Below are 20,683 nucleotides of genomic sequence, written 5' to 3' on the forward strand. Positions count from 1 at the left end.
GAAAGGCCTTATATACCGGTAGTCTTTTAAAATTGCCCACCCAAGACCACCACCCCCCAAATATACAGAAGGAGACTGTCTACAGCAGGAATAGATCACAGGAGGCGGTCTACAGCAGAAAACCTGTCCTCAAGGATACCTGTTAATGGTCACTAACTGCATTACCTGGGCAGCCTGGCCATTCTTTTGTGATGGTAAATACTTTAGTTCCTGAATCCAGGTCAGAGGCTCACCCTGTTCATCCCTCCTTAAGGCAGTATTTTTATGCACAAAGACAATGGGAAGGCTCCCATTTGCCTCCTTTACTGCAGAGGAATATTTGAGGACATTTCTGAGCACAATTCAAAGTGTTGGTGCTGACCTTTCAAGCCCTGAACGGCCTCAGTCCTGTATACCTGAAGGAGCGTCTCCACCTCCATCGTTCAGCCCAGACACTGAGATCCAGCACTGAGGGCCTTCTGGTGATTCCCTCATTGCGAGAAGTGAGGTTACAGGGAACCAGACAGATGGCCTTCTGGGTAGTGGCGCTTGCCCTATGGAATGCCCTCCCATCAGATGTCAAGGAAATAAGCAGCTATCTTATTTTTAAAGACATCTAAAGGCAGCCCTGTTTAAGGAAGTTGTTAATATTTAATGCTGTATTGTTTTTAACACTTGATTCCCCAGAGTGGCTGGGGAAACTCAGCCAGATAGCCAGGGTATAAATAATAAATTATTATTATTATTATTATTATTATTATTATTATTATTATTATGGCATTGGGAGAGTTAAAATGATTTCAGGATGGTTCTCCTGTAATTTTTCAGACATGCGGTTTGTATACTTACTGTGAGGAATGTGTGTGGTTGCTCACGAAGTAAACAGCCAGGACTCCGTCGGCTTTCTTAAAGTCAAGAAATTGAGTCCTAGTATGCTTGGCTGCTCCTTTCCGCTGTATAGTAAACTTCAGAAGAGCATGATCACTCGCGCCTAATGATCCTTCCACTTCTACCCCACTAACCAGTTACAGATAGGTAGCCGCGTTGGTCTGCCATAGTCAAAATAAAAACGAAAGCTCATACCAAGAACTAACTCAGTTGGTCTTTAAGGTGCTACTGGAAGGAATTTTTTTATTCCCACTAACCAGGTCATCAATATTGGTTAGGACCAGATCTAAAATGGCTGTTTCTCTTGTACATACGCTTCAGGTTACAGACTCCGCTAACCCAGGATGAGAACAGAAATTGTGCTCCGGCGGCAGCAGCAGGAGGCCCCATTATGTTAAGAACACTTTCTTAACCACCGGAACGAATTGAGTACTTAACCCGAGGTACCACTGTACTGCAGTTTCAGTTACAGTGGTGCCCCGCAAGACGAATGCCTCGCAGGACGGAAAACTCGCTAGACGAAAGAGTTTTCCGTTTTGGAGGTGCTTCGCAAAACGAATTTCCTATGGGCTTGCTTCGCAAGACGACAATGTCTTGCGAGTTCCTGTGGGGGTTTTTTCCTCCCCCCCCTTTTTCTAAGCCGCTAAGGTGCTTATCAGCTGATCCGATCAGCAGGTAAGCCGCTAATAGCGCTAATCCGCTAATCCTTCAATGGGCTTGCTTCGCAAGACGAAAAAACTGCTAGATGAAGAGAATCACAGAACGGATTCTTTTCGTCTTGCGAGGCACCACTGTATTGTTATTTTTATTTATTTATTTATTTAATCTATTAGTCTCTTTCTCTTGCCCAGGGCAGCCCAAAGTGACTTACAACCTGTTGTTGTTGTTGTTGTTATGTTCCACAATGACACTCCAAGGCCTTCTTTGTCGTGTTTCCTGTATTTTGGGGGGCAGAGACAAGGCTGTTCTCGCGGCCTGCTCCACCATAAGGGAAACTGAGGCAGCCCCCTCAGGCAGGAGGTGCAGGGAGGGGCAAGGAGGGGAGGGAGCGGAGTCCCAGTTGGCCAGCCCTGATTTAACCCTCTATCCTATCCTCTCATCCAGTGGAAGGTGCTGTTCCATTGCCAGTGTCCCAGACACAACGCAGCCGCCGCAGGAAGTCAGCGGTGCAAGATGATTTGGGAATATGTGCTGTTGGTTGGACTGTATCAGGAAGATGTTGGAGATCACGGAGGAAGGAGGAAACGAAATACAGATATTCAGCGTTTTCAGGGGAGGGGGAAGAAGGGGAAAGTTTGTCCCACCAGATAAGACTCCCATCCTCCCTGGCCATGGGCCATCCTTGCTTGGGCAGGTGGTCCTTTGAGTCCAACCACATCTGGAGGGCCAGAGGTGCCTCAACTCAGCATAGACGGTTCCTCTAGGGCTCAGTGTTACTTGGGAGTTGGTGAAATTGGATCTTAAGGGTTCTTGAGACATTTCCAAGGGATTGTGATTGGTATCCAGACCCTAACAGTATAAAGCCAAGGTGTCCCCACTGAGCAGTATATCAAGCCTGCTGCCCCCGGGGAAGACCTTCTGAAGGAAATGCTTTGTCTCCGAAGTTGCTTCCTTCCTTCCTCCGCTGCTGCTGCCCACACTAAAGGAATGTCTGGATGAAATCCCAGGGATTTTCTGGCTCCTATGTCCAGTTGATATTCTAGAAAAAAGTGTGGCTAAGATTCTGAGTCACAATCGTGGCTGAGAAATACAGCCAGGGAATATGAAACTGATTTGAAAATTGGTTTCTTCTTTACACATTGTTGTTGTTGTTGTTGTTATCATGTTACATTCAGGTGGACACACCACTGGTTTCATCTTCTTTCAATTCTTTCCCACACTCAGTGTTATTCACCTTTAATACTCATCTTTTTCAGTGTCACACATATTTTTATCTTGTGATCTTCATATGAAGAGAGGTATAACAATTTAATAAATAAATCCCAGTTGGAGCAGAGCTAGAATATCCTGAAGCCCTTGGCCACCCAGGGCAAAGGAGGAAGAACAGTGAGAGAGGCCTGGACAGGGAATCTCCGCTAAGAAAAGCCAGTGTCAGGAGGCAGGTGCGAGACCTGGCGGCATATAATTATTTTATATTTATTACTTTTCCAACAATTTAAACACTACAAAAACAATACAATACAAAAACACTACATAACATTGACACATTAAACTAGCAAAACAAAACAAAAACAATCAAACAAATCAAACAATTTCATTATCCCATCTTTCATTCACTTATTTCCCCGACCTCCTCACACCTCCCTTTTTGTATTCCACTTCTGTTAATTGTTTCAGCAATTCCTTTCCATCTTCCTCTGTTTTCTATCCTATAATTATCTTAACACATTCTAACCTTATTTTTTTCCTTTAATACTCTATTTATTTATACTTAATTCCTTATAACATTTCTACTAAAGCCATATAACTTCATTCCAACATTTTTCTAACATTAATTTTACAGTATTTCTGTAAATAGTCTTTAAACTTTTTCCGTGGTGGGCATGTCCACCAAAGGTGAAAGAATGTACCTTCAGTCTCATTACATTTCCAACATTTATTGTCTGGCAAATGATAAATTTTTGCAAGCTTGACTGGTGTCATGTACCACCTATAAATCATTTTCATTAAATTATCTCTTAGGGCATTAAATGCCGTGAATTTCATACCTGTGGTCCATAACTGTTCCCAGTCAGCCATCATTATGTTATGTCCAACATCTTGTGCCCATTTAATCATAGCTGATTTCACCGTTTCATCCTGAGTGTTCCATTTCAACAGCAAGTTATACATTCTTGACAAATTCTTAATTTTTGGATCTAACAATTCTGTTTCCAATTTTGATTTTTCCACCTGGAAACCAACTTTTTTGTCCAAATTGTATGCCTCCATTATTTGATAATAATGGAGCCAATCTCGCACTTTATTTTTCAATTTTTCAAAGCTCTGCAATTTTATTCTGTCTCCATCTTGTTCCAGAATTTCCCAATATTTCGGCCATTTGGCCTCCATTTTGAGTTTTTTCTGTGCCTTCGCTTCCATTGGTGACAACCATCTTGGGGTTTTCTTTTCTAGCAAATCTTTATATCTTGCCCAAACATTAAACAATGCTTTTCTAACAATATGATTTTTAATCGCTTTATGTACTTTTACCTTATCGTACCACAAATATGCATGCCAACCAAATGCATTATTGAAACCTAGATCCAACACGTCAGTGTTTTCAAGAAGCAGCCATTCTCTCAGCCAGCAAAAAGCAGCTGATTCATAATAAAGTTTAAGGTCTGGCAGGGCAAATCCACCTCTTTCTTTAGCATCAGTTAATATCTTACATTTTATTTGAGGCTTCTTGCCCTGCCAAACAAATCTGGAAATATCTTTCTGCCACTTCTTGAAACAATCCATCTTATCCAAATTTTGTAATGTTTGAAACAAAAACAACATCCTTGGCAGCACATTCATTTTTATCACAGCAATTCGGCCTAACAATGATAACTTCAAATTTGTCCATATTTCTAAATCCTTTTTCACTTCAATCCAACATTTTTCATAATTATCCTTAAATAAATTCACATTTTTGGCAGTCATGTTAACCCCTAAATATTTCACTTTCTTAAGCAGTGTTAGTCCTGTCTCCTCCTGAAACTTCTCTCTCTCATTCACAGTTAAGTTTTTCTCTAAATGCTTGGTTTTCGTCTTATTCAGCTTAAAACCTGCTACCTGTCCAAATTCTTGAATCAGTTCCAATACCCTTTTAGTACTAGATTCTGGCTCCTGTAAGGTCAATACTAAATCATCAGCAAATGCTTTCAGTTTGTACTGTTTAGCTCCCACTTGTATACCTTTAACCTCTTGGACCTTTCTTATCATGTTTAACAAGAAGAAGAAGAAGAAGAAGAGTTTGGATTTGATATCCCGCCTTTCACTCCCCTTCAGGAGTCTCAAAGCGGCTAACATTCTCCTTTCCCTTCCTCCCCCACAACAAACACTCTGTGAGGTGAGTGGGGCTGAGAGACTTCAGAGAAGTGTGACTGGCCCAAGGTCACCCAGCAGCTGCATGTGGAGGAGTGGAGACACGAACCCGGTTTCCCAGATTACGTGACTACCGCTCTTAACCACTACACCACACTGGCTCTCAAGGACCGATATAAAGAGCAATGGAGAAATTGGGCAGCCTTGCCGTGTCCCTTTCTCAATCTTAAACTCTTCTGTCACTACATTGTTCACAATTAATTTTGCCTTTTGTTCTGAATAAATTGCACCTATACCATTTTCAAGCCCTTGACCTACCCCCATCCCCTGTAAATTCTTCTTCATAAAACTCCAAGAAATATTGTCAAAGCTACAATATCTAGAAGCCCTTGGCCACCCAGGGCAAAGGAGGAAGAACAGTGAGAGAGGCCTGGACAGGGAATCTCCGCTAAGATAGGCCAGTGTCAGGAGGCGGATGCGAGACCTGGCAGCATATAATTATTATAAATCATAATAGGGGTGGGTGTCTCAATCTGGCCTTCCCAGCAGTCAGGCTCCAGCTGCTTTCCTTCTGCATCTCCAGCTCTCTCCATTCAAGGATGCAAGGCTGAGAGATGGAGGTCCCACCCCAAGAACATTCTCCAACTGATCACTCCTTCAACCGACCACAAGCACCAAGCCTTGTCACTAGACTTACATATGGGTCTCCCAAAATGGTCAGTATGGACCTCCTGAGGCCAAAAGAACTGTGCAGGTGATTAATAAGCATCTAGAGGTTGAAGGGGATGAAATGTGGCCCAAGGGGGGGGGCGGAGGATAATACTGCAGAGGATGAAGAACTTCATGATGATCTTTGGACCCTGATGAATATTGGCCAGGTTCATGGAACATAGAGCAGCTCCCTTTCCTGTGAGAAACCACTTTTTATAAAACGTAAACCCCACAGTTCAACCGTATTCTAAGATAATGCTGCTTCATTAATGCTTAATTAAGGGTTAGGAAAGGCTGATGATGCATTACCATTATTTAACATTATTTCATCTGTCTTTCCGAAAAAATTGGAACATATGGAGGACAGGAAAGAATGTACGAGACGTCAAAATAGGAGCAGGTACTAATTGATGTGTGTAATATTCCTTTGTTCTCTTCCTAGGTTTCCTTTCCTCCCGCTCCTCCCTGTTGAAAGAAGACAATGGAGAAGGCAGTCAAAATTCTGGAGGGCCATGTCCAATGCGAATAACAAAGAAACCATATAAATTCATGGAATGTGAAAAGAGAGAGGAGAAACAATTTGAAAGTATGGAGTGTGGGACGAGTTTCACTGACAGTGGAACACTTGGAAAACATCAACGGACTCACACAGGAGAGAAACCATTTAAATGCATGGAGTGTGGAAAAAGCTTTGGTTGGAGTTCAAACCTTCGTATACATAAACACACTCACACGGGGGAGAAACCATATAAATGTAAGGAGTGTGGAAAGAGCTTCAGTCAGATTGGACACCTTAAAAACCATCAACGAACCCACACAGGGGAAAAACCATATAAATGTATGGAGTGTGGAAAGAGCTTCACCGATAGTGGAACATTTAGAAAACATCAACGGACTCACACAGGAGAGAAACCATTTGAATGTATGGAATGTGGAAAGAGCTTTTTTGATGGTACAGCACTTAGAATCCATCAACGGATTCACACAGGGGAGAAACCATTTAAATGTTTGGAGTGTGGAAAGAGTTTCAGTACAAATAGAAGACTGAATATTCATCATAAAACTCACACTGTGGAAAACCTATTTAAATGTATGCTGTGTGATAAGAGTTTCACTGAGAGTAGAAAACTTAGAATCCATCATCGAATTCACACAGGGGAAAAACCATATAAATGTATGGATTGTGGAAAGAGATTCCGTCACAGTGAAACACTGAGAAAACATCAATGGACTCACACAGGGGAAAAACCATATAAATGTATGGATTGTGGAAAGAGCTTCACTGATAGTGGAACATTTAGAAAACATCAACGGACTCACACAGGGGAGAAACCATTTAAATGCATGGAATGTGGAAAGAGCTTTATTGATGGTACAGCACTTAGTATCCATCATCAAACTCACACAGGGGAAAAACCATTTGAATGTATGGAGTGTGGAAAGAGCTTCACTTGTAGTGGAACACTTAGAATCCATCAACGGACTCACACAGGGGAGAAACCATTTGAATGTAAGGAGTGTGGAAAGGGCTTCACTTCTAGTGGATCAGTAAGAAGACATCAATGGACTCACTCAGAGGAAAAACCATTTAAATGTATGGAATGTGGAAAGAGTTTTATTGAGAGGAGAGAGCTGAGAACCCATTATCAAACTCACACTGGGGAGAAACCATTTAAATGCACTGAGTGCGGAAAGAGCTTCAGTCGCAGTGGAAAACTTAGAGAACATAAATGGACTCACACAGGGGAGAAACCATTTAAATGTAAGGAGTGTGGAAAGGGCTTCACCAATGTTGGAAATGTTAGAAGACATCAACGGACTCACACAGGGGAGAAACCATTTAAATGCATGGAATGTGGAAAGAGCTTTATTGATGGTACAGCACTTAGTATCCATCATCAAACTCACACAGGGGAAAAACCATTTAAATGTAAGGAGTGTGGAAAGGGCTTCATCAATGTTAGAAATGCTAGAAGACATCAACGGACTCACACAGGGGAGAAACCATTTAAATGTATGGAGAGTTGAAAGAGTTTCAGAGTGGAACCCTAATTTCACACACAGGAAACTTAGACGACATCAGCAGACTCACTCGGGGACAAGCAAATAAATGTATGGAGTGTGGAAAGAGTGTCAATAGAAGTGGAAACCTTAGCAAACATCAGCGAACTCAAAAAGGGAAAACCACTTACATATATGGAGCGTACATAGAGCTTCAGTCCTGATGTTCTTAGAAACCATCAATGGAATCGCAAGGAGGAAAAGCTTTAAGAGTTGAAACCCTACAATCCACAAACTGAAAAATCTAAAATGGTTTGAATGGAAGGAGTGTGGTGCTGGGATGGATGCTGGGATGTTTTTGCCTCTACGCATGGGTCTGGGAATGTTCTGATCAGTTCACATTGAGTTCAGTACCCTGACCTGTTCTTGACGCATTTTTGACCACATCTACAGAACGCGATTGTTATGTTCTTTCATGTCATGCAAAATCAATCATTAGCAATAGTTTAAGTCTTGATACTCAATCACTAGTTAATAGTTTAATAAGGAGGTTTCACGCCTGTCCAATTCTGTGTTCCCTTTCCACCCTTTAATCTATTGATGATTAATACCTATTTTCAACCCTTGCATTGTATTCATGTTAACCAATCAGCAACAAGCACATATGTGGAAATGCTGTAATATTCAATAAAAGGGACTCTCCGATACATGGTCGAGAGATGCCTCCTGTATGACAGCTTGCCATTCGTCTGTCGCTTATTTCAACCCAACAGTGTGGGAAGTGTTTCAATTGCTTTATATATAGATAATTTTATTAATACAGTGCTACCTCGGGTTACATACACTTCAGGTTACAGACTCTGCTAACCCAGAAATAGTGCTTCAGGTTAAGAACTTTGCTTCAGGATGAGAACATAAACCGTGCTCCAGCGGCGGAGCAGCAGCAGGAGGCCCCATTAGCTAAAGTGGTGCTTCAGGTTAAGAACGGACCTCCGGAACGAATTAAGTACTTAACCTGAGGCACCACTGTATATAATTTTATTTACAAATTGCGTTCAAAAATGGAAGCATTCACTTCTGGGTTCTTGGCGTTTGAAAGCCCCAAACGTTCAACTTCCGAAGCGTTCAACAACCGAGATTCCACTGAGAATCCAGCAATAGTGTGTTGTCCAACAATATCCATTCTTTTAACCAAAACAAAGAGGCTGCCTCGTAGTAGAAAATCTAGCAGGGCGAAGCCACCTCTATTTTTAGTATCTATCAAAATTTTATACTTTATTCTGTTTTCCCCTGCAGAGTAATCATGAAATTATTTATTATTGGTATCATTTAGAATAAAAGCAGTATCTTAGGTAAAACTGTTCTCTTTATGGTTGAAATCCTTCGTAAAAGTGAAAGTTTCATCCTCCCCTATATTTCCAAATGTTTTTAACATTTTCTGATACTCTAACGTAATTGGAATATGTTGTAATTCAGTGCTTTTCAAATAAACCCTTATTTAGTCTCCATCTATACAATGAACTCTTTTCACCCCTCATTATCATCCATGTTGAGTTTTGATCTGATATAGTTCTTGGCTGGATCTCTACAGTCTTTAATCCTCTAGGCAGTTCCTTCAATATGCAGATCATTTTTCTTCTTCCCGCAGAATCCTTTGAATCAGAAGAACATGTTTACTCTTGTTCTAATGGGGGTCTGAATCTCCAAGCATCTGGGTTGGCAAACTAAGGCCTGTGGGCCGGATCAGGCGCAATTGCCTTCTAGATCTGGCCTGCGGACGGTCCGGGAATCGCCGCGTGGATTGCCAGCACGCACGTTCTTTCCCTCTCCCTTACCCGGCGGCGCTTTTCTCCTCAGGGACGAGCAATCTTGTCCCACACCGAGTGCCATCAACGGGGGGAGTCGGCTCACCCGCCTGCCTGCCTCAGAAGGGTGGCGCTGGGAAGGGGGGTCACGCTGGCTGCCGGCTGCTGCTGAGTTTTCCTCTTGCTCCTCCTCCCTCTCCCTCAGTCCGCCCTTCCTTCCTTTTCTGTGCCCCTTCTCTGTGCCACTTCCTCATGCACTTTCTTCGTCACCCCCTCCCTCCTTCATTCCTCCCATGGCGTTCAGGCGGTTTGTTGCAGCGGCTGCAGCTGCCGCTTGCGGGTTGGGAAGCAGCAGCAGTTGGTGGGTAAAAGCTCCAGCAATGCCTCGGTTCCCCTGCCTCTGTCCGTGGCTCCGCCAGGGCTGCTGCTTCTGTCTTCTCCGGCCAACGCAGCCTCCTGCCCTGCCCTGGCACCTGGCTGGGGAAGCCCAACTGGGGCTATTGGGACGACAACTGGGACAGGTAAAGCCAAACATCTTCAGGCCTCTTTGCGGGCGGGTCAAAATCGCTCATTTCCCCCCCAAAATATAGTCCGGCCCCCAACAAGGTCCGAGGGACAGTGGACTGGCCCCCTGCTGAAAAAGTCTGCTGACCCCTGATCTAGTAGATCCATTGTTGTAACCATATCAAAAAAGTATTTGGTATTTTGCCTTCTTTTGAGACACTTTCCCTCAGTGATCTGTCATACTCCAGTGATCCTACTCCATTAAATTCACCCGTAATAATTATATTTCTGTCATAAACCTCAGACATACTTTCCTCCAATGGTTGGAAGAAATCTCATGCAAAAAGTGGCTCTGAATCTGAAAGTCCCAGTCCCAAATCTTGATCCTGCCACCCTAAGATATTATAAGCAAGCCCCACATTCCTCTTTCCACCTGCAATAGGGAGGTTAGAACAACACTTAATACCCTGCAGGGATCCTAAGAGCCACAATTGCTTTGCATTCACAAACGCTGTGTGAAATATCACTAGTGAACAGAATAATTCAAACAAGGAAACCAACAACAGTATTAAGAGAGAGAAAAACTGGATTTGAAATGACCCAACCACAAGATGAGAAGTCTCCCTCCTAAATGAGGGAAGGGGGAGGCATGGGGGGGGGGGCTTTTGAAGTCTCCCTGCTGGCGAGGGAATTCCAGAGCAAGGGAATCCCTCACTGCCTCATCTCCAGCAGGAAGGGGGGGGGGTTTCCAGACTGGGACCCTTCCCTCTTAGGGGGAGGTGCTGGGGCCTGGGCAGCTGGAGGGAGGGATGGACCTCAGCCTGCAGAAATGCAGCTCCCCCCCCTTCCTTTCCCAGGACTCTTGTGGTGTTGCAGGTGAGTGACAAGGCAAGACTCAGGAACCCCTCTCAATCCAGGGGGTGGTGTTTCAACGGGGGGGGGGAGAGGGGCTGGTGTTTGGAGCTGGGCTGGGCTGTTAGGGGGCGAAGCTCAGCCATGCAGCCCTTGCTCCGCAGGCAGAAGGACCCCGGCGGAGGGCTTGGCATGCAGAAGGAGGCCCAGAAGGAGACCCTCCCCCGGCCTCCACTTGCCCAGTTGGGGGGGGGCGGGGGCCGGGTCCCCATGGAGCCCCCAGAGCAGGAGGCCAGAGGCAGCCCCGCCCCGTCGCCTTCCCCTCCGGACACAGGGAGGGGGGGCTGCTCTTGGGGACGTAGCTCTAGGGACACGCGCGTCGGGAAAGGAGCCGGAAGTGGCGCTGCCCAACGCGCCGGAAGTGGCCAGAGAGGGAAAGGAGGAGGGGCGTCGCTGAAGAGCCCCCCCTCCCCCCCCCGCCCTTTCTATTGCCGACAAGGAGAGCGGACTAATCCGGAGCCAGGGAGGCGGAGGACCAAGAGGTAAAGAGGGAGAGAAGGGGGGGGGGGAATAGAGGGGGGGATAAGGGGGGAGGAGGACGAAGAGACCCCCCCGCAAGGAAAGCGCCCTCCCTGGGGTCGCCCGTCGACAGGGGCCCCGACCCAGGGGGAGGAAGGGGGGGGGACCCAAGACCTGCAAGATCTCCTGGGCAGCAGCAGCAGCACCGCCAGACTCCCCTTTCTCTTCCCTGGGGGGCCGAGAGATGCTCAGCTGCCCTGCCCCCCCCCCGGGAGGCCTTGGCGGGAAGGGGAAGGAGGACCCCAAGCAGGGCTGGGGGTGGGACTGAGGCCCCCCATTCTCCCTGGGGTCGTGGGGGGCCTGGCTGGGTCCCCAAGAGACCAGCTGAGCTTGTTCTGGGGATGAGCTTTCGTTTGCATGCACACTTCTTCAGATTGGACAATTTTCTCCCTGAAATTTGGGAAACACTTTCTCTTTCCTCGCCATAATATCTCTTTCAAACTGTGAGCCTCTCCCTTTATCTTGTCCAAACAAGATGATTTGATGGTATTGAAACCAATCCGCCACCACACCTCCCTCCTCATCCTGTTTATTCAGTTTTATTTCTTCTTCCGAAAAGTCCAAACGATCTCTGTAAGTTGCCCATTGCTTCTTCCTTATTGCATTTTTTAAAAAGCTATTGCTTTTGTGGGTGGAAGCCAAAGAGGTGGTTTTCTTTCCAGCAGATTTATCCCATACTGTAAAAAGGATTTTCTGAATAACCTGATTCATACAGCTCTTGTGTGTTTTAGTTTTATCCTGCCATAAATAAGCGTGCCAACCAAACATAGTCTTACGACCTTTGTTGTAAGAAAAAACCTGTTCCTTTCCCCTTATGGGGTATCCAAGAGCCCATATAGTCCTTAAGTGGGTTCCATATAGGTAGGAGAAAATAACAGAGGCCAAGCAGAAAATATGTAGAAGCAAAGCGGCTAGTAAGCCTGATCTTTATTGCAACAGTGTCCCCCCCCTCACCACAACCAGGAGGGAGGTGTGCAAGGCCTTATATAGTCTTTTCAAATTGTCCACCCAAGACCCCCCCCAAAAAAAATATCATACAGAAGGAGACTGTCTACAGCAGGAATACATCACAGGAGGCAGTCTACAGCAGAAAACCTGACCCCAAGGATACCTGTTAATGGTCACTAACTGCATTACCTGGGCAGCCTGGCCATTCTTTTGTGATGGTAAATTCTTTAGTTCCTGAATCCAGGTCACCCAGGCTCACCCTGTTCATACCTCCTTAAGACAGTATTCGTAAACACAAAGATAATGGGAAGGCTTCCATTTGCCTTCTTTACTGCAGAGGAATATTTGAGTATATTTCTGAGCACAATTCAAAGTGTTGGTGCTGACCTTTTAAGCCCTAAACAGCCTCAGTCCTGTATACCTGAAGGAGCGTCTCCACCTCCATCGTTCAACTTGGACACTGAGGTCCAGCGCTGAGGGCCTTCTGGCGGTTCCCTCATTGCGAGAAGTGAGGTTAGAGGGAACCAGACAGAGTGCCTTCTGGGTAGTGGCGCTTGATCTGTGGAATGCCCTCCCATCAGATGTCAAGGAAATAAGCAGCTATCTTATTTTTAAAATACATCTGAAGGCAGCCCTGTTTAGGGAGTTTTTAATATTTCATGCTTTACTGTTTTTAACACTCCATTGGGAGCTGCCCAGAGTGGTTGGGGAAACTCAGCCAGATGGGCAGGGTAAAAATAATAAATTTTATTATTATTATTATTATTATTATTATTAGTCTGTGGTGCTCAATGTTTAGGTATAGTAAATATTAGGATTTAATTAGAACTTGTGTGTTATAGAGGGGATATGTTATAAAATAGTCTCAGTGTATTTTAGAATGGGAGTTATGTGAAGGGTTTTTTTGTGTTTGATCCGTGTTTCTGTGTAAATACTGTGTGTCAGACTGAGAATGTCATCAGGAAGGTCTAGGACAGGGTCACCTGCTTCTGAGCATCAGAAATGAGCATGGAAAGAGTTAATATCATAAACCTACCGGAATTGGCCCCCACCCTTTGTAACAAGCAGCTGTAGTTCTTTTGGGATTTAATATCAGCTCATGAAAAGTTGGGCACATGACCCAGAAAGCTGCCTGGCTCCCTCCGTCTGAAGCCGTATTCGGCTGGACTTGCCATGGGAAAGCAGAAGGGGCAAGCAAGGAAGGGGGAGACGGCCAAAGAAACCTGCTCTCACACAAGTGCCCCCCTTCCGTAACCTTAGCAAAGCCCAAGTTCAAACACCAGCCCCTATTTAAAAGAGGCCCCCGTTATGACGACACTGGACTGCCCTTTACGGTTGCCGTAAGTTACTCTTCCAAGTCCCAAAAGCGCGTAGCAACTGTGGACTATTTTGCAGGGCTGTTGTTGGCCGGCTAACCGGCGGCCAGCGCAGGCGCAACTGTTCTACTCACACATGTATAGGCACATTTGGGTGATGTCGCGACACGGATATCATTTCTCGATATTGAAATATTGTTGGGGTGTCAATGTGCCCCGCCTCCCCCATTCCGCATTTTCAGAGGAGGGGGAAGAATGGGAAAGTTTGTCCCCCCAGATAAGAGTCCCATCCTCCCTGGCCATGGGCCATCTTTGCTTGGGCAGGTGGTACTTTGAGTCCAACCACATCTGGAGGGCCAGAGATGCCTCAACTCAGCATAGAAGGTTCCTCTAGGGCTCAGTGTTACGTGGGAGTTGGTGGAACTGGATCTTAAGGGTTTTTGACAAATTTCCTAGGGATTATGATTGGTATCCAGACCCTAACATGCTAAATTCAAGGTGTCCACACTGAGCAGTTTATCAACCCTGCTGGCCGCTGGGGAAGACCTTCTGAAGGAAATCGTTTTCCCCAAATTGCTTCCTTCCTTCCTCCGCTGCTGCTGCCCACACTAAAGGAATGTCTGGATGAAATCCCAGGGATGTCTGGCTCCTATTACAAAGAGATCCAGTTGATATTCTAGAAAAAAGTGTGGCTAAGATTCTGAGTCACAATCATGGCTGAGAAATACAGCCAGGGAATATGAAACTGATTTGAAGATTGGTTTCTTCTTTACACTTTATTATTATTATTATTATTATTATATTACCTTCAGGAGGACACACCACAGGTTTCATCTTCTTTCTTTTCTTTCCAACAATCAGTGTTATTCACCTTTAATACTATTTCAGTGTCACACATATTTTTATGTTGTTGTTTTATGTTGTCCCAGTTGGAACAGAGCTAGAATATCCAGAAGCCCTTGGCCACCCACGGCAAAGGAGGAAGAACAGTGAGAGAGGCCTGGACAGGGAATCTCCACTAAGATAAGCCAGTGTCAGGAGGCAGGTGCGAGACCCGGTGGCATATAATTATTACAAATCATAATGGGGGTGGGTGTCTCAATCTGGCCTTCCCAGCGGTCAGGCTCCAGCTGCTTTCCTTCTGCATCTCCAGCTCTCTCCATTCAAGAATGCAAGGCTGAGAGATGGAGGTCCAACCCAAAGAACATTCTCCAACTGAGCACTCCTTCAACCGGCCACAAGCACCAAGCCTTGTCACTAGACTTATATATGGGTCTCCCAAAATGGTCAGTATGGACCTCCTGAGGCCAAAGGGAATGTGCAGCTGATGAATAAAGATCTAGAGGTCGAAGGGGACAAAATGTGGCCCAAGGGGTGGAGGATTATAGTGCAGCAGATGAAGAACTTCATGATGAATTTAGGACCCTGATGAATATTGGCCAGGTTCATGGAACATAGAGCAGCTCCCTTTCCTATGAGAAACCACTTTTTATAAAACGTAAACCCCACAGTTCAACCGTTCAAATATACATTATTATATTTATCCCATACTGTAAGAAGCATTTTCTGAATAACCTGATTCATAGAGCTCTTGTGTGTTTTAGTTTTATGCTGCCATAAATAAGCGTGCCAACCAAACATAGTCTTACGACCTTCGTTATAAGAAAAATCTGCTCCTTTCCCCTTATGGGGTATCCAAGAGCCCATATAGTCCTTAAGTGGGTTCCATATTGGCAGGAGAAAATAACAGAGGCCAACACGAGTATACTGAGAAACAAAGCGGCTAGTAAGCCTGATCTTTATTACCCTGTTGCAACAGTGTCCCCCCCCTCACCACAACCAGAAGGGAGGTGTGCAGCAGGAGGAGGGAGGTGTGTGGAGGATTATTGTGCAGCAGATGAAGAACTTCATGATGAATTTAGGATCCTGATTCATATTGGCCAGGTTCATGAAACATAGAGCAGCTCCCATTCCTATGAGAAACCACTTTTTATAAAACGTAAACCCCACAGTTCAACCGTATTCTAAGATAATGCTGCTTCATTAATGCTTAATTAAGGCTTAGGAAAGGCTGATGGTGCATTACCATTATTTAACATTATTTCATCTGTCTTTCCTAAAAACTTGGAACATATGGAGGACAGGAAAGAATGTACGAGACGTCAAAATAGGAGCAGGTGCTAATTGATGTGTGTAATATTCCTTTGTTCTCTTCCTAGAAAACAAATAGAATTTTCTCCCCACCCCATCGAAAGAAGACAATGGAGAAGGCAGTCAGAATTCTGGTGGGCCATGTCCAATGGAACTAACGAAGAAACCATTTAAATACATGGAGTGTGAAAAGAGAGAACATAAACAATTTGAAAGTATGGAGTGTGGAAGGAGCTTCACTGACAGTGGAAAACTTAGAAAACATCAATGGACTCACACGGGGGAGAAACCATTTGAATGCATGGAGTGTGGAAAGAGCTTCACTGAGCGTGGAAAACTTAGAATTCATCTACGGACTCACACTGGGGAGAAACCTTTTAAATGCATGGAGTGTGGAAAGAGCTTCAGTCGGAGTGGAGACCTTAGAATTCATCAACGGACTCACACGGGGGAGAAACCATTTAAATGCATGGAGTGTGGAAAGAGCTTCAGTCAGAGTGGAAACCTTAGAATTCATCAACGGACTCACACAGGGGAGAAACCATTTAAATGCATGGAGTGTGGAAAGAGCTTCAGTCAGAGTGGAGACCTTAGAATTCATCAACGGACTCACACAGGGGAGAAACCATTTAAATGCATGGAGTGTGGAAAGAGCTTCAGTCAGAGTGGAGACCTTAGAATTCATCAACGGAGTCACACGGGGGAGAAATCATTTAAATGCATGGAGTGTGGAAAGAGCTTCAGTCAGAGTGGAAACCTTAGAATTCATCAACGGACTCACACAGGGGAGAAACCATTTAATTGCATGGAGTGTGGAAAGAGCTTCAGTCAGAGTGGAGACCTTAGAATTCATCAACGGACTCACACGGGGGAGAAACCTTTTAAATGTATGGAGTGTGGAAAGAGCTTCAGTGGGAGTGGAAACCTTAGAATTCAACAACGGAGTCACACTGGGGAGAAAGCCTTTAAATGTATAGAGTGTGGAAAGAGCTTCAGTAGGAGTGGACACCTTAGAATTCATCAACAGACTCACACAGGGGAGAAACCATTTAAATGCATGGAGTGTGGAAAGAGCTTCAGTCAGAGTGGAGACCTTAGAAAACATCAACGAACTCACACAGGGGAGACACCATTTAAATGCATGGAGTGTGGAAAGAGCTTCAGTCAGAGTGGAAACCTTAGAATTCATCAACGGACTCACACAGGGGAGAAACCATTTAATTGCATGGAGTGTGGAAAGAGCTTCAGTGCAAGTGGAGTTCTTACAAAACATCAACAAACTCATACAGGGGAGAAACCATATAAGTCCCAGGGAAGTGGACAAAGGTTCAGTTGTAGTGGAAGTCTTACAGACCATCAAAAGACTCCCAGGGGTAAGAGCTGTAAGAGTGGAGGCCTTTCTCTTGGGCATTGTCGGCCAATTGGTGCCAAAAAAGGATAGAACTTTTTTCATGTATGCAACAACAGCAGCAAGAATACTGATCGCAAAGTATTGGAAGACACAAGACTTACCCACCTTGGAAGAATGGCAGATGAAAGTGATTGACTATATGACATTGGCGGAAATGACGAGCAGAATTCGTGACCAGGGAAAGGAGACTGCGGAAGAAGACTGGAAGAAATTTAAGATTTATCTTAAGGACTATTATAAACTTGATGAACCCTAGAATGTCGAGATTTTACAGAGAGAAAGGGTTGCAGTAATATAAGATTAGATTAAGAAAGGACTATGATGAATTAGGACGGGAAAAAACATTTACAAGTTGCTATAAAAATTTGGACATGAGGATGCAGAAAGGGGAGGTATGGGGAAGTCCGAGGAAAGAAGTTTATGAAAGGACATTATGAAATTATATTTGTTTGTTTGTCTTTTTTCTTTATGTTTGTTTGTTATAAAAACTTTTGTAAAACCAATAAAAATTTTATAAAAAAAAAAAAGAGCTGTAAGAGTGGAAACACCTCCAGGCCATGAATTAAAGAAGAGAAAGGGTTTAACAAGGAGTGTGGATCCTGCTTTGGTTATTATGCAACGCTTTTTAGAGAGTAGAACCTTTTTCTCTCCGAGTCGACACTTTCTTTCACATCAATAACAGGAAATCAGTCTTAATTCCATGCAGCGTATGTTAGCTTCTGTTGTTTGTAACGTGGTCTAGACATTTATTTAAAGTAATGAAGGTCACATTTCACAAGAGTAAGCCTAATCTAATATTTAATGTAAATGAGTTGTGTTGCTGCTGAATGAGGGTGGACTGAGAGTGAGCTGGTGTTGGTGTTTGGTGGAGGGAGTTGGAAATGTTTGTATCTGGGAATGGAGAGTTTCTCAAAGTGGAGCTGAGACTGGTGGTCTTGCATGAGGAGGGAAGGGGGCACAGGGAAGAAGGGGCCGTACCAGAGCATCTCAAAGCAATGTGCTTGGGGGCGGGAACCATGGTGACACAAGTGTGTGTAGAATGCTATCCCCAAAATGAAACCGTAAGGATGAGTATAATGGGGAAGGAGGTTCAGGCAGGTCCCCAACCCAGAGTGCTAAGGGTCAGCTTCCTCCAAATCCACCAGCTGCCCCAAGGCAGGAGCCACCTCTGGGCCCTGGGGGTGGAAAGCCTCCGTTCACCTTTGCAACTGGACATGATCCGAGGGCAGTGATGGCAAACCTTTTCCAGACTGAGTACCCAAACTGCAACACAAAACCCACTTATTCCTCACAAAGTTCCAACTACTGCAGTGCACTCTGTGTGGGGCTACCTTTGAAGGTGACCCAGAAACTACAACTAATCCAGAATGCGGCAGCTGGACTGGTGACTGGGAGCAGCCGCCGAGACCACAGAACACTGGTCTAGAAAGGCCTATATTGGCTCCCAGTACGTTTCCGAGCACAATTCAAAGCGTTGGTGCTGACCTTTAAAGCCCTAAACGGCCTCTGTCCAGTATACCTGAAGGAGCGTCTCCACCCCCATCATTCTGCCCAGACGCTGAGGTCCAGTGCCGAGGGCCTTCTGGCGGTTGTCTCCCTGCGAGAAGCCAAGTTATAGGGAACCAGGCAGAGGGCCTTCTTGGTGTTGGCACCTGCCCTGTGGAACGCCCTCCCACCAGATGTCAAAGACAACAACTACCACCAGACTTTTAGAAGACATCTGAAGGCAGCCCTGTTTAGGGAAGCTTTTATTGTTTGATGCATTATTGTAATTCAATATTTTGTTGGAAGCCGCCCAGAGTGGCCCAGCCAGATGGGCGGGGTATAAATAATAAATTATTATTATTATTATTACTATAACGTGGCTATTCTACCTGTATATTTAATTTTTTTCTGTTTGTTTCACATTTCTTCTTTATGACTACTGTTGTAATAAATAATCCTTCATAAAAGTTATTTCCTTACGTTCTTCATTAAATTGTCTTTCCATTGATCTGTAATGTTACGGTATAACTCAGTGCTTTTTTTCCTTAAAAAAAATGCTTAGGGGGTACTTGTTCCGTTCGCAAAGTAAAGGAAGGATGGAACTCTGATTAATAAGAATACACACAGAGGCTTGAACCAGCAAGACTCTGGGAAGGGTGCGTATAATCGTCTCTCTGTGCTTGTCCGATTCCCACAGCCCCCGCCCCAGGCCGTTTTATTCACACAAGAACTTTTTACAGTGTTTGTAAGAACTAATCAGATTTCTTCTGAGCATTTCCACAAACCCACGTGGGGAGAAAGTTAAACTACTAAAACTAATTAAGCACAAATATTTCTGGGGTAAACAAAGAAGAGTATTTAGCAACCCCGGAGGTCATAAACAAGCAATACACATGATAAGGAGGATAATAATAATAATAATAATGACCAGGAGGACAGCGGATCATAGAATCATAGAATCATAGAGTTGGAAGAGACCACAAGGGCCATCGAGTCCAACCCCCTGCCAAGCAGGAAACACCATCAGAGCACTCCTGACATATGGTTGTCAAGCCTCTGCTTAAAGACCTCCAAAGTAGGAGACTCCACCACACTCCTTGGCAGCAAATTCCACTGTCGAACAGCTCTTACTGTCAGGAAGTTCTTCCTAATGTTTAGGTGGAATCTTCTTTCTTGTAGTTTGGATCCATTGCTCCGTGTCCGCTTCTCCGGAGCAGCAGAAAACAACCTTTCTCCCTCCTCTATGTGACATCCTTTTATATAGTTGAACATGGCTATCATATCACCCCTTAACCTCCTCTTCTCCAGGCTAAACATGCCCAGCTCCCTTAGCCGTTCCTCATAAGGCATCGTTTCCAGGCCTTTGACCATTTTGGTTGCCCTCCTCTGGACACGTTCCAGTTTGTCAGTGTCCTTCTTGAATTGTGGTGCCCAGAACTGGACACAGTACTCCAGGTGTGGTCTGACCAGAGCAGAATACAGTGGCACTATTACTTCCCTTGATCTAGATGCTATACTCCTATTGATGCAGCCCAGAATTGCATTGGCTTTTTTAGCTGCCGCGTCACACTGTTGGCTCATGTCAAGTTTGTGGTCAACCAAGACTCCTAGATCCTTTTCACATGTACTGCTCTCAAGCCAGGTGTCACCCATCTTGTATTTGTGCCTCTCATTTTTTTTGCCCAAGTGCAATACTTTACATTTCTCCCTGTTAAAATTCATCTTGTTTATTTTTGCCCAGTTCTCTAATCTGTCAAGGTCGTTTTGAAATGTGATCCTGTCCTCTGGGGTGTTAGCCACCCCTCCCAGTTTGGTGTCATCTGCAAATTTGATCAGGATGCCCTTGAGTCCATCATCCAAGTCGTTGATAAAGATGTTGAATAAGACCGGGCCCAAGACAGAACCCTGTGGCACCCCACTAGTCACTCTTCTCCAGGATGAAGAGGAACCATTGATGAGTACCCTTTGGGTTCGGTCAGTCAGCCAGTTACAAATCCACTGAGTGGTAGCATAGTCAAGACCGCATTTTACCAGCTTCTTTA

At 44.7% G+C, this 20,683-nt stretch overlaps 2 protein-coding genes across 2 annotated transcripts in view; both read left to right on the plus strand.

The window, feature by feature from the left end:
* The window catches only part of LOC309525760 (uncharacterized protein), a 61,006-nt gene extending 52,680 nt beyond the window's left edge, over window positions 1-8,326 (plus strand). The window contains exon 3 of the mRNA XM_082211271.1: window positions 6,709-8,326. Within this exon, the coding sequence (XP_082067397.1) occupies window positions 6,709-7,617 (909 nt within the window). The 3' untranslated portion in view covers window positions 7,618-8,326. The remainder of the gene's footprint in view (window positions 1-6,708) is intronic.
* Window positions 8,327-11,181: 2,855 nt separating this feature from the next.
* On the plus strand, window positions 11,182-17,186 carry LOC309527591 (uncharacterized protein; the record flags this gene model as incomplete). The annotated part of the gene is made up of 2 exons (XM_082214414.1): window positions 11,182-11,293; window positions 15,814-17,186. Exon 2 carries the CDS (start codon window positions 15,894-15,896, stop codon window positions 17,184-17,186), a length of 1,293 nt encoding a protein of 430 aa, XP_082070540.1. The 5' UTR covers window positions 11,182-11,293; window positions 15,814-15,893.
* Between the last annotated feature and the right edge of the window lie 3,497 nt (window positions 17,187-20,683).

Source organism: Podarcis vaucheri, assembly GCF_965113315.1.
Source record: "Podarcis vaucheri genome assembly, chromosome: 2".
Classification (NCBI taxonomy): Eukaryota; Metazoa; Chordata; class Lepidosauria; order Squamata; family Lacertidae; genus Podarcis; species Podarcis vaucheri.